We start from the raw sequence: 12610 nt of genomic DNA, 5'->3' as shown, positions 1-12610 counted from the left end.
TCAGTTCAAGTTTTGGGTGGAATGTTTACTGTGTTTTATGTATAGAATATATCATCTGCAAATGAGATAAGTTTACCTCATATTTATGTATTTTTTTTATTTGCTTAATTTGCCTTATTGCTTCGGCTAAGAATTTCAAAACTACATTAAGTAAGAGTGGAGGAAGTGTCTTGGAATCTCACACTGCCTCACCTCAAGTTAGACCCTATGCCTTCCTACATTCTAGGCTTGTCTCACCTCTTCACCTTTGGGAATCACTAAAGCTTCCCCGATTGCTGGCCCACCTCACAACTTTCTATAACCACTTAAGAGGCCCTTGTGAGTGACGAATTTCCAGCAGATGTCTTTACTCAGCAAAACTGTCAATCATAATTGATGAAAAATGAAAAATCATCCATGATAACAAAAAAAAAAAAAAAAACCAAACTGAAAGACTCTGTAACCACCATACAAGATTTTTGTAACGACTACTTGAGAACAGAGAAACACTGGTAGACACTAAGATACAGAGCAACAGCAGCATGGTAAGAGTGGATGGCTTCCATAACATATCATCACTGATGGACAGGTCTTCCAGAAAAAAAAGGAAAGCATCAGAGTTAAATGTCAGAGACTAAATTGACCTAGCAGACATCTAAGGATATTCTCTAATTGATGAATAAGTGTGTAAAGATAAAAATCTTGTGCTTATCTTAATAGAGACCAAAATGGTCTCTGACAAAAATCCAAAATCCTTTTCATGGTGAACGTCCTAGAGGAACTAGAACAGGGGAGAGCATTCCTCAACATACTAAAAAGCATATATGACGAATTCACAGCAACATCACATTCAAATGGAGAAAAACTTGAACCAATTCCATTAAAATCAGGAACAAAAGACTGCAAACTATCTTCACTCAAAGTCCTAGCTAGAGCTTAAAACAAGAGAATAAAACAAAAGGATACAAATAGGAAAAGAGCAAGTCAAATTATCACTATTTGGAGATGATGTGATACTATAAAGGATCCCAGAAAATTCTTAGAACTTAACTGCACTTTCCACAAAGTGGTACTATAGAAAAAACAACATATGAACAAGCCTTATAGTCTCACAATGATCCATTTGTCTATTATTGTCATTAATTCATGGGCATTTTGATTGGGGTTTTATTAAATCTATAAAATGCTGTTAAAAGAATTGCATTCTATTCTATTTAGAGTGCATCCTAACTTTTCTAGAGAAGTTGGCAGCAGATCAAAATAAAAGTCTCTTCCTTACACTAATGGAAAAGAATGGTGTGGATAAATGATAAAAGAATAAAATATTAAGAGCCCCCTTTCCTAAAAATTTTAGCTTGTGCAGGGCCACTGTGGTGTGGCTTAACTGAGGAGTAAAAGAATACCAAGATTAGACATACAAATAAATTCTACAAACATATAAATATAAACATTGTATTACGCCAGAAATTGAATAAAAACTATAGCAACTTTGGCCCGAATATTTTTCTTGGGCCTAATAACTATTAGTACTCTTACTACTAAGGTTGATAATACATTGCTTGTGACATGACAATTTGCCCAGGCTGGCTTGGAGATTTTCTTTCTGTCTAGTGCCCTTGAAATCGCAAGAGTTACTAGCCTGAGAACAGGCTGCCATGCTTTGGCAAAATATGCCCTTGAAACTTCAATATTGTTAAAAGTTGGTTTGTCGGGTTGATGAGGGAAAATGATTGTAAAATATAATTGTGTTCTTTCATGGTTTATCACTGATGACTAAACTTATGACCAAGCAGCAGTCAAAACACGTGTCTGGGGAAAAATGACCTGATCTATGTTTTGGAACAGAATGCATCCATCCCTGCCTACTGAGTTCTGTATAAATAAAGAAGCACTCTGCGAGTCAGGCTGCAAAATTCCTCCTGATACCTGTGCTTGGCGCATTCCTCCCTCTCCGTTCTTGCACCCACCCTTCTTCAGGCCCTGACCTTACCCAAGGCTAGACCCCAGCAAATACATACCATATTTGTCTTTCTGTGTCGGGTTACCTCATTCAGTACTATTTTGCCTAGTTCCACCCATTTGCCTGCAAATTTCATGATGTTATTTTTTTAACAGCTGAGGAATACCCCATTGTGTAAATATCCCATATTTTCCTTATCTATTCTTTGGTTGAGGGACATCAAGGTTGTAGCCAGTTTTTGGCCATTACAAATAAAGCTGTTATAGTTGAGCAAGTGTCCTTGTGGTAGGGTGGAGTGTCCTTTAGGTATATGCCCAAGAGTGGTATAGCTGGGTCTTGAGGTAGATTAATTTCCATCTCTCTGAGGAACCATCATATTATTTATTTCCACAGTGGCTGTACAAGTTTGCACTCCCACCAGCAATGGAGGTGTGTTCCCCTTGCTCCACATCCTTACCAGCATGAATTGTCACTTGAGTTTTGATCTTAGCCATTCTGACAGGTGTCACAAAGTAGTTTTGATTTGCATTTCCCTGATAGCTAAGGATGTTGAACATTTCTTTAAATGTTCCTTTGCCATTTGAGACTCCTATTGAGAACTCTCTGTTTAGATCTGTACTGTATCTTTTAAGTGGATTGCTTGGGTTATTTAATGTCTAGTTTCTTGAGTTCTTTGTATATTTTTGATATTAACCTTATATTGGATATGAAGTTGGAAAAAAATTTTCCCCTTTCTATAGACTGATGTTTTATCTGATTGATGGTGTGCTTTGCCTTACAGAAGCTTTTCAATTTTATGAAGTTTCATTTATTAATTGTAGATTTTAGTGCCTGCACTGTTAGTGTTCTGTTCACAAAGTCTTTCCCTGTGCCAATGAGCTCCAGGCTATTCCCCACTTTCTTTTATATCATGTTCAATGTATGTGGTTTTATGTTGAGGTCTTTGATGCATTTGGAATTGAGTTTTGTACAGGGTAATAAGTATGGATCTATGTGCCTTTTTCTGCAGGCAGACATCCGGCTTCACCAGCACTATTTGCTGAAGATGCTTTCTTTTTTCCGGTGTGCATTTCTGGCTTCTTTACCAAAAATCAGGTGTTCATAGGTGCATGAATTTATGTTTAGGCCTTCAATTCAATCCCATTGATCAACATGGTTTTTTTTTTGTGCAGTACCATGCCATTTTTATTACTATAGCTCTGTAGTACAACTTAACATATGGGATGGTGAAAGCTCCAGCAGATCTTTTATTAGTCAGGATTGTTTTATCTGGCTTCATATGTTTTTCTTTCTTTTTCATACTGTCTTCTTTTTCACTATTTTCCAAATGATGATCATGCCACTAAAAGGAGATAAAACTCAGATTGTATAGTGTTACACTCACTTGGAAATAAATGAGGTATTGTGGTATCTTGCCATTTAGGCAGTGATTAGAAAAATTGAAATGTGTTGGTTAAAAGAGGTTTGAATATTGTACATGTATATATATTTCTTATTTATTTCTACTGTACAGTCACTGACAAGTTTGTACAAGCAAATTAAATTGTGATCTCAAAATCTGGAGCTGGAAAGACAGTTCAGTTGGTAAAGTCCTTGTGCAAATGTTAGAAAATGGGTTGAGACTCCATCGCTGCACCAACATAAGTAAAGTTGCACATATTAAATGCCAGTATTGTGGGGTAGAGAACAGATATAGGCAGATCCATGGAGCTCACTTGGCCAGCCAGTTTAGACACTACAGCAAATGCCAAGTTCAATGAGAGATACTGACTCAAAATGGGGCAACATAAGGTAAAAGAGAGATTGAAGAACACATGACATCAACCCTGGCCTCTACTTGCTCCCACACAAAGGACTATATCAGCTTATCATGCCTGTCCAGGCACTCATGCCACAGAGACATAGAAGAAGAAGAAAAGGTAGTAGTATCCAGGTTTGAAATTAAGCTATTAGAGTATACCAATTTATTTTTTATGATCATTAAACATTTTAAATATAATTGATTTGTTCTGATCCTTCCAGTTTTCCTGTTAGAATTTGTTCTATGGCATTAATTCTTATTGTTTAACTTTGATTTTTCTTCCTTATACTAGATGGTTTCCGAAAGGTGATTCCACAACAGACTGAAAAGACTAGTGAGGAGAACAAAGTATGTATGGAATTTCAGCATCCATTTTTCAAAAAAGGAGGCTCCAGTCTCCTTGGAAACATTAAGCGAAAGGTAGGAAGAGGACCACTGCAAGATTTAGGGTTGCATTCAGTCCTTACTTACTCTAATACTTTTATGATTTATCTAAGTCTTAACGTAAAACTGCTAGAATTGGGAAGTGGTTGCTAGGTACTTTTTCAGGTTGCTCTAAACATGACCTTAAGGTATTAGTTTATCTAAAAACTTAATATCCTTTTTTATGTTCTATTTTATTTTCTTGTGTCTTTTTATCATGTAGATAGTGATATAACATTTTAGGAAACAAGCAAAAGGGCTAGGATAGATTATGAAGTAGTAACTTGCATACTGAACATTGAAGAAAATAACTACCGACCTTGTCTGCTTAACCCAGATCCAATGACAAGTCAAAGCTGGATAAAAAATAGTAAGTTTTTTTTCCACTTGCAAGATGTCTGTGTATGCTGGAAATTCACCTGAACCTTATCTCTATACTGGAAGGTCAGGACCAAACACAAATACATGAAGAAAATTTAGAATTTCACTAAGGATAGTGATTTTCAATAGATATTCTTATTAAAAGTACTAAGAAATAATTTTTCCATATTTATTCTCTTATGATCACTGTTCAATATTATTAGGAATACATGATGTTTGATCACATAAGTATTCGTATTTTAATATGTAATGTGCATAGTATTGTAACTTTTAAATAAATTAACAATTATATTTTATCAATCCAAATTTTATTGACTATAAAAACATTTTCTTACAAGGACAGCAAGTAGCCAAGAAGAGACTTGATACCCTATGAGAATATATAGGGGGAGGTAATCCCCCTCAGGAACAGTCATAGGGGAGGGGAATAATGGGAAAATGGGGGGGGAGGAATGGGAGGATACAAGGGATGGGATAAACATTGAGATGTAATAAGAATAAATTAATTTAAAAAAAGGGAAAAAAAGAACTCATTATATACTGAGCATAGTCTCCATGTCATGCCCCCATGTTCTTTCTCCCTCCCTCTATGTACTGTTACTCTGCTTTGTTCTCCTAGAAAACTTCACTTCCACATTAATTGTGTGTGTGTGTGTGTGTGAATGTGTGTGTGAGTGTGTGTGTATGTGTGTGTGAGTGTGTGTGTATGTGTGTGTGTGTGTGTGAGTTGTGTAGGAATGTTCTCTCCTGGTCTATTTCCTCTAGGGCATTCACCATGAAAAAGATTTTGGATTTTTGTCAGACACCATTTTGGTCTCTATTAAGATAAACACAAGAATTTTATTTTTACACACTTATTTATCAATTTGAGTATAGCGTTAGAGACTATCCTTAGGTGTCTGCTGGGTCGATTTAGTCTCTGACATTTAACTCTGATGTTTTCATTTTTTTTCTGGATGACCTGCCCATCAGTGACAGTATGTTATGGAAGTCATCCACTCTTACCATGCTGCTGTTGCTCTGTAGCTTAGTGTCTACCAGTGTTTCTCTGTTCTCAAGTAGTCGTTACAAAAATCTTTGTAAAGTTTGTATGGTGGTTACACATTCTTTCAGTCTGTTTTGTATCATGGAAGATTTTTTTCAATCCTCACCCATTGTGTGTGTGTGTGTGTGTGTGTGTGTGTGTGTGTGTGTGTCTGACTATATGAAATCTAGAAATCACAATGAGACACTACATAGAAAATTTTTCTTTCTGTGATTACTTTTATTCATTCATTATTTATTTATTTTATTTTCTGAGACACAGTCTCAATCTGTAGCCTGGGCTGGCCTCAGACTCACAGAGATCTACCTGCCTCTGCCTCTCAAGAGCTGGGATTAAAGGTGTGCAGCACCGCACCCAGCTTAGTTTTATTCTTCAAATATGATTGTATCAGTTACATCCACTTTTCTACGAAGAACAATACTTTACTTTTTTAGTGGCTGAAAAGAACTTCCACCATGTATATTACAACTGTTTCTTTACCCATATTCTGTTGGTGCACACCTAGTTTGGTTCCATAAGTTAGCTCTTATGAATAGGGCTGAAACTAACAGGCATCTCTGTGATATGTTGACTTTAGATAAGTGACAGTGATTTTTTTCACTTAATATTCATGTTTTGGATTTAAATTTTTTATTTTACACATTTTAATTAAAATAGAATTATATTCATTACACCCACCTTTTTCTCTGTCCCTCCCTCTTGCCTCCCTCCTCTCCTCATCACCAGGTGCCTGTCGTTCTTTGTCTAGGGGTGGGACACCATGGAAATTTCCTTCTACATTGACATTTTGCTATTAGTCTCATCTTTTTCTGGAGCTGATTTTTGAGAGACAATTTCAAAGCAGACTTCCTGATATTCTGACTGTTAACATCTCCCTGCAACCTCTTCCATAATTTTTCAGATGCAGGAGCTGTGATGTAAATTTATCTTTGGGGGCTGCATTTCCCACAGTTCATTGGTGTCTACATTTGTCTCTGATGAGAGGTGATAGTTGTGGATATAAGCATAAGAGTTAGAATGTAGTAAGGAATAATGCTGACCGAGCAAAGTACAAGGAGTAAATTCTTTTCTAAAGTTCATGACCTCACTAGCCCCAGGAACTTGGTTAAGTTTCTAGTACCAGGCATAATTTCCCTCCTGATGATCAACCCTTAAGTCCAATTACACAACTATTGGTTATCACTAGTTTGAAAGCCTCCTTCCTTCCACCTAGCTTCGATGGTACCAAAAAATACTATGCATCTGAATTATGTGACACAGGAAGGCCTCATGAGTGAAAAATTCCTGGCTACAGGTCTAGAAATAGGCTCATAAGTTTACAGAATTTATGTATTCTTAAATTCCATTATGATTAATTAATTTTAAGTTACCTTATTTGTATCAAAGGGATTATTTGGTCTTTTCTGGAGCTACATTGAGCACATGTTTGCTTTAACACCACCACGACCCTCTCAGACCCATGGATCTATATTCCCTGTTCCACTGGAACTGCGTCTCTGTGCTTCAAACACAGCAGGTGTCTTTTTTTACACCAAGTTTTGAAGAAAAGAACTTAAGCAAATAGACTTATGTGCTCAGCAAAATTATCCTTCAGAAGCACAGAAGAAACAAAGCTTTCAGAGAGAGAAAGAATAAATTTGTTTAAGTCTTTCTGCTTCTGGGTTAACTCATTCATTATGATAATTTCTAGCTCAATCCATTTATCCACAAATTTCGGGAATTCCTTGTTTTTAATACCTGAGTAGTATTCCATAGTGTATATGTACCACAGTTTCTTTATCCATTCTTCTACTGAGGGACACTTAGGCTGTTTCCAAGTTCTGGCTATTATGAATAAGGCTGCTATGAACATGGTTGAGCAAATTTTCTTGTTGTGCGCTGGAGCATCTTCTGGGTATATTCCAAGGAGTGGAATAGCTGGGTCTTGAGGAAGCCCTATTCCCATTTTTCTGAGATAGCACCAGACAGATTTCCAAAGTGGCTGTACTAGTTTGCATTCCCACCAGCAATGAAGGAGTGGTCCTCTCTCCCCACATCCTCGCCAGTATGTGGTGTCATTTGAGTTTTTGATCTTAGCCATTCTGATGGGTATAAGATGGAATCTCAGAGTTATTTTGATTTGCATTTCCCTGATGACTATGAAGGTTCACTTATATCTGCATACTAGCCCAAGGGGCATGTCCCACCAAAGCCTTCACTTACCAGGAAACTGGGACAGAGGGGAGGACTTCCTATTGGGACTGTAGATGAGAGAAGCATGGGAGAATGGCAAAGTGGAAGGATCCAGAGGGTCCTAGAAACCTACAAGTAGAACATTATGATAGGCAGATTTGGGCCCAGGTGTCCAGCTCAAACTAAGGTACCAGCCAAGGACAATACAGGTGGTAAATTTTAAACCCCTACCCAGATCTAGCCAATGGTCAGAACAGTCTCCACACTTGAGTGGAGAGTGGGATATGACTTTCTCACATACTCTGGTGCCTCACATTTGACCATGTCCCCTGGAAGGGGAGACCTGTTGGCACTCAGAGGAAGGACAGCAGGTTACCGAGAAGAGACTTGATACCCTATGAGCATATACAGGGGGAGGTAATCCCCCTCAGGAACAGTCATAGGGGAGGGGAACAAGGGGAAAAGGGGAGGAAGGGAAGAATGGGAGGACACAAGGGATGGGATAACCATTGAGATGTAACAAGAATAAATTAATAATAAAAAATTAAAATAAAAGAAAAAAAAGAATAAATTTGTTATCAGTGGACCTACTAAATAAATAAATAAATAGAGGATGTTTCAAGAATGGATGGGTGACTGCCAAAATAGCCACATCATCAAAAAGTCTCAATGTTGTATAGGTGTAATTCTCCATAGCTACATAGGTCAATTTTAAGTTTCCATGTATACATATTGGCAGATAGTATAATACATACAAGCAAATGTTCTTGGTTCAGCAAAAAAGTATGAAGTCGTCATAAGAAAAATAGACCACCAAAATAGATCAAATTTTGTTTTTCTTACAGCAAATTAGAACAGCATTCATTTTTAGTCATGGTGACCTTGGAATGAATTTCAGTTCTAGGAGGTAAAAAAAAATGAAAAACAATGCTCCACTGAGTCATTTTTCAATCCCATTGAAAAGGAAGACATATTCAGACATCTCTGATTCTACTGAGAACTTCATCTGCTTGGTCTAATTAAGAATATTTTCAAGATACATGACCTGAGGAATGTTTAATTTGAGATTAAGACTCCTACGTAGGGAGTAGTTATTCTCATATCTTATTAGTTAATGAAAGTATAATGTGTAAAGGGGATACCATATTTTTTTAATGTCTTATGGCTGAGAAAGACATATTTTTTGTAGCAATGGATTGGTAGCTTTTATTCCATTAGTTTGGTGTATATTACAGAAAGGATACAGACTGTCTAAAGATGCCTAGTTTATGAATTATCCAAGTGGTAGGCAATTTGTTTTTCATCACAGAATAAAAAATGAGACCTGGCTCAATGCTAATATAATTGCTTCCTCTTCTGAGTCCTGATAAAATATATTATCTGGACTGTTCATTTGCAGTTTGCTACATACTGCTTTTCATGGTTATTGTTTTTAAGTTTAAATATGTATTTTCTTTCTGGTCTATTAATTACATAGCAGTGTTTCACAGATCAGCTTTTTCTTCAAACACAATTCCAACACCTAAAACAAGGTAGAAGTTTCTGTTCACAATTTTGAAATTTTACTTTGAGGGACCAGGAAGCTGTAGCTCCTATTTGCAGTTGATGGTATGATATAAAGCTTCAATTTATAATAACTGGTAGAGCTTTATTCATTTAAATTATTTTTTATTACTTCTCTCATCTGTATTAAATGATTTAATGTTCCAGGGTGGGTTGGTACCAATGGGGGACCTCCCTATTCTCTGAGGAGGAGAGGGGAGAATGGGTAATGGGTGTGTGATCAGAATGTAAAATGAATGAATAAATTAATGGAAAAATTAATAAATTTTATTATACACATACCTTGACATTTTGAATGAATGAGACTCTTAAAAGTTTTATTTACTATGATGGCAATGCATCCTATAGACCTTTGGAAACAATACAGTTCAAATCATTAAATCTGTTCCATCACTACCCGCAAAATTAAGTTTTGCATTATTGTGCATTAAATTGTAAAACCATAATATGTATGGTGTTTCATTTCATAGAAGAACATAGTTTAATATGCTTACATCTCAGCAGGCCAAAAGTGAATCTATAGTCTACTGTGGGTTATTTCTGAGACTTAATCACAATGTAGATTATTCATGAGATAAACCTTCTTCCCAATTATGCTCATAATCACACCCAACATTAAAATGGAGGGAAAGGTTTAGGGTTCAACTCTAAACAGAATGAGATGTGTGTATAACAGAATGTTTCTAAATTAATATGCTGTGTATCAAAATCATATAGTAATATATATTTTATTTTGTTATGTTGCAGTACTTACTATAAATTGCATTTTGTTATCCCTGTAAAATATTGTCATTTCATTAGGGATAGAAATTCTGCCATGCTCAATACTTTTTGTTTGTTTGTTTGTTTTTGTTTTATCTTTTTTGGAGGTTTTGGCCTCAAAGTTATGACCTCCCTCTCTCAGCCTCCAGAGTTATGGTGTTAACAATGTGTGCCAATAGTGTGTGTGTGTGTTCTACATATATGTATATAATGTGTGTGGTATATTATACATATATTCTGAGTTTATTGAAGATCTTCATGTAAGGTATTTGTAAGGTATTCTTGAAATCAGCAGGAAGAATATTGTGAAACTGTTTTCATTTAATTTCTATGTATGTGAGTATTCTGCCTATATATCTATTCACCATGCACATGTAGTTCTTGTGTAGGCCAGAAGAGGGTATCATGTCCCCTGGGACTTGAGTTACAGAATAACATGGGTCCTTTGGAAGACCATCAGTACTATTTACTGATGAGCCACCTCCCCAGGCCCCAGGAAGTCTATTTGTAATCTTCCAGGGGCTTAGTGCAAACATAATAATGTATATAATAACTCTAATATGAAGCGTGCTAATGTAGTATTATGATTGAGGTACATTTACAGAATTAGAGGCACTTTTTTTCCATTATGCTATTTTTTTCTTTCTCATTAATGCTCATAACTGATAATTAATGGTTTGCCAACTTTTAAACCAACCTGACTTTACTGTCCCCACTTTAGGTGTCAAAAATTGAAGATGCCAACCTCTACTCTGATGACTTTCAGAAAGTTGTGACTGAAATGCAAGAGTTTAAAGACAAGCAGGACAACATGGATACCTTATACGCACAAATGAAACAGTGGGTATTAATCTAAGTGTTCTAGCACCTGTTTCCAAGGTTTTAAGTTAGATTACTCCAGAGTTGTGAAACTACACTCACTTTTACTATTTTATTTTTAATACATTTTATTAATTTAATCACATTACATCTCAATTTTTGTCCCATCCCCTGTATCCTCCCATTCCTCCCTCCCTCCCATTTTCCCCTTACTCCCCTCCCCTATGACTATGACTGAGGGGGACCTCTTCCCCCTGTATATGCTCATAGGGTATCAAGTCTCTTCTTGGTAGCTTGCTATCCTTCCTCTGGGTGCCACCAGGCCTCCTCATCAAGGAGACATAGTCAAATATGGGGGACCAGAGTTTGTGTGAAAGTCAGACCCCAATCTCCACTCAACTGTGCAGAATGTCCTGTTCATTGGCTAGATCTGAGTAGGGGCTCGAAGTTTACTACATGTATTGTCCTTGGCTGGTATCAGAGTTTGAGCAGAAACCCTGGGCCCAGATCCGCCCATCGTAATATTCTTCAAATAGGTTCCTAGGACACTCTGGATCCTTCTATTTCCCCATTCTCCCATCCTTCTCGCACCTAGAGCCCCAATAGGATGTCCTCCCCTCTGTCTCACTATCCTGGTAAATGAAGACTTTCATGAAACATGCCCCTTGGGCTAATGTCCAGATATAAGTGAGTATATACCATTTGAGTCTTTCTGCTTCTGGGTTAACTTACTCATTATGATCATTTCTAGTTCAATCCATCTGTCCACAAATTTTGGGAATTCCTTGTTTTTAATAGCTGAGTAGTATTCCATAATGTAAATGTACCACAGTTTCTTTATCCATTCTTCTACTGAGGTACACTTAGGCTGTTTCCATATTCTGGCTATTATCAATAAGGCTGCTATGAACACGGTTGAGCAAATGTTTTTGTGTGCTGGAGAATCTTCTGGGTATATTCCAAGGAGTGGAATAGCTGGGTCTTGAGGAAGCCTTATTCCCAGTTTTCTGAGATAGCACCAGATAGATTTCCAAAGTGGCTGTACTAGTTTGCATTCTCACCAGCAATGAAGGAGTATTCCTCTCACTCTTCACATCCTCGCCATCATGTGGTGTCGCTTGAATTTTTGATCTTAGCCATTCTGATGGGTATAAGATGGAATCTCAGAGTTGTTTGGATTTGCATTTCCCTGATGACTAAGGAGGTTGAGCATTTCTTTAAGTGTTTCTCAGCCATTTGATATTCCTCTGTTGAGAATTCTCTGTTTAGTTCCAAGCCCCATTTCTCAATTGGGTTATTTGGTTTGGTAGTGTTTAATTTCTTGAGTTCTTTATATATTTTGGATATTAGACCTTTTACGGATGTAGGGTTGGTGAATATCTTTTCCTAGTCTATAGGCTGTTGTTTTGTTTTGTTGACAGTGTCTCCTGCCCTACAGAAGCTTCTCAGCCTCATGCCGTCCCATTTGTTAAATGTTGACCTTACGGCCTAGGCTGTTGGTGTTCTGTTCAGGAAGTTGCCTCCTATGCCAATGTGTTCCAGGCTCTTCCCCACTTTTTCTTCTAACTGACTTAGTGTCTCTGGTTTTATGTTGAGGTCTTTGATCTACTTGGATTTGAGTTTTGTGTATAGTGACATAAAAGGGTCCAATTCCATTTTTTTACACATAGACATCCAGTTAGACCAGCACCATTTGTTGAAGATG

The 12610-nt window shown here is 36.9% G+C and overlaps 1 protein-coding gene across 1 annotated transcript in view; it reads left to right on the top strand.

Moving 5' to 3' along the window:
* LOC127184601 (heat shock factor protein 3-like) overlaps positions 1–12610 on the top strand; it is a 54084-nt gene that overhangs the window by 14659 nt on the left and 26815 nt on the right. Inside the window, exons 3-5 of the mRNA XM_051140947.1 lie at positions 4033–4160; positions 6316–6321; positions 10808–10926. Of these exons, the coding sequence (XP_050996904.1) occupies positions 4033–4160; positions 6316–6321; positions 10808–10926 (253 nt within the window). The remainder of the gene's footprint in view (positions 1–4032; positions 4161–6315; positions 6322–10807; positions 10927–12610) is intronic.

The sequence above is a fragment of the Acomys russatus genome, chromosome X (genome assembly GCF_903995435.1).
Source record: "Acomys russatus chromosome X, mAcoRus1.1, whole genome shotgun sequence".
Classification (NCBI taxonomy): domain Eukaryota; kingdom Metazoa; phylum Chordata; class Mammalia; order Rodentia; family Muridae; genus Acomys; species Acomys russatus.
Note: the sequence above shows the minus strand (reverse complement) of the source record. Positions and strands in the feature narration are given on the sequence as shown.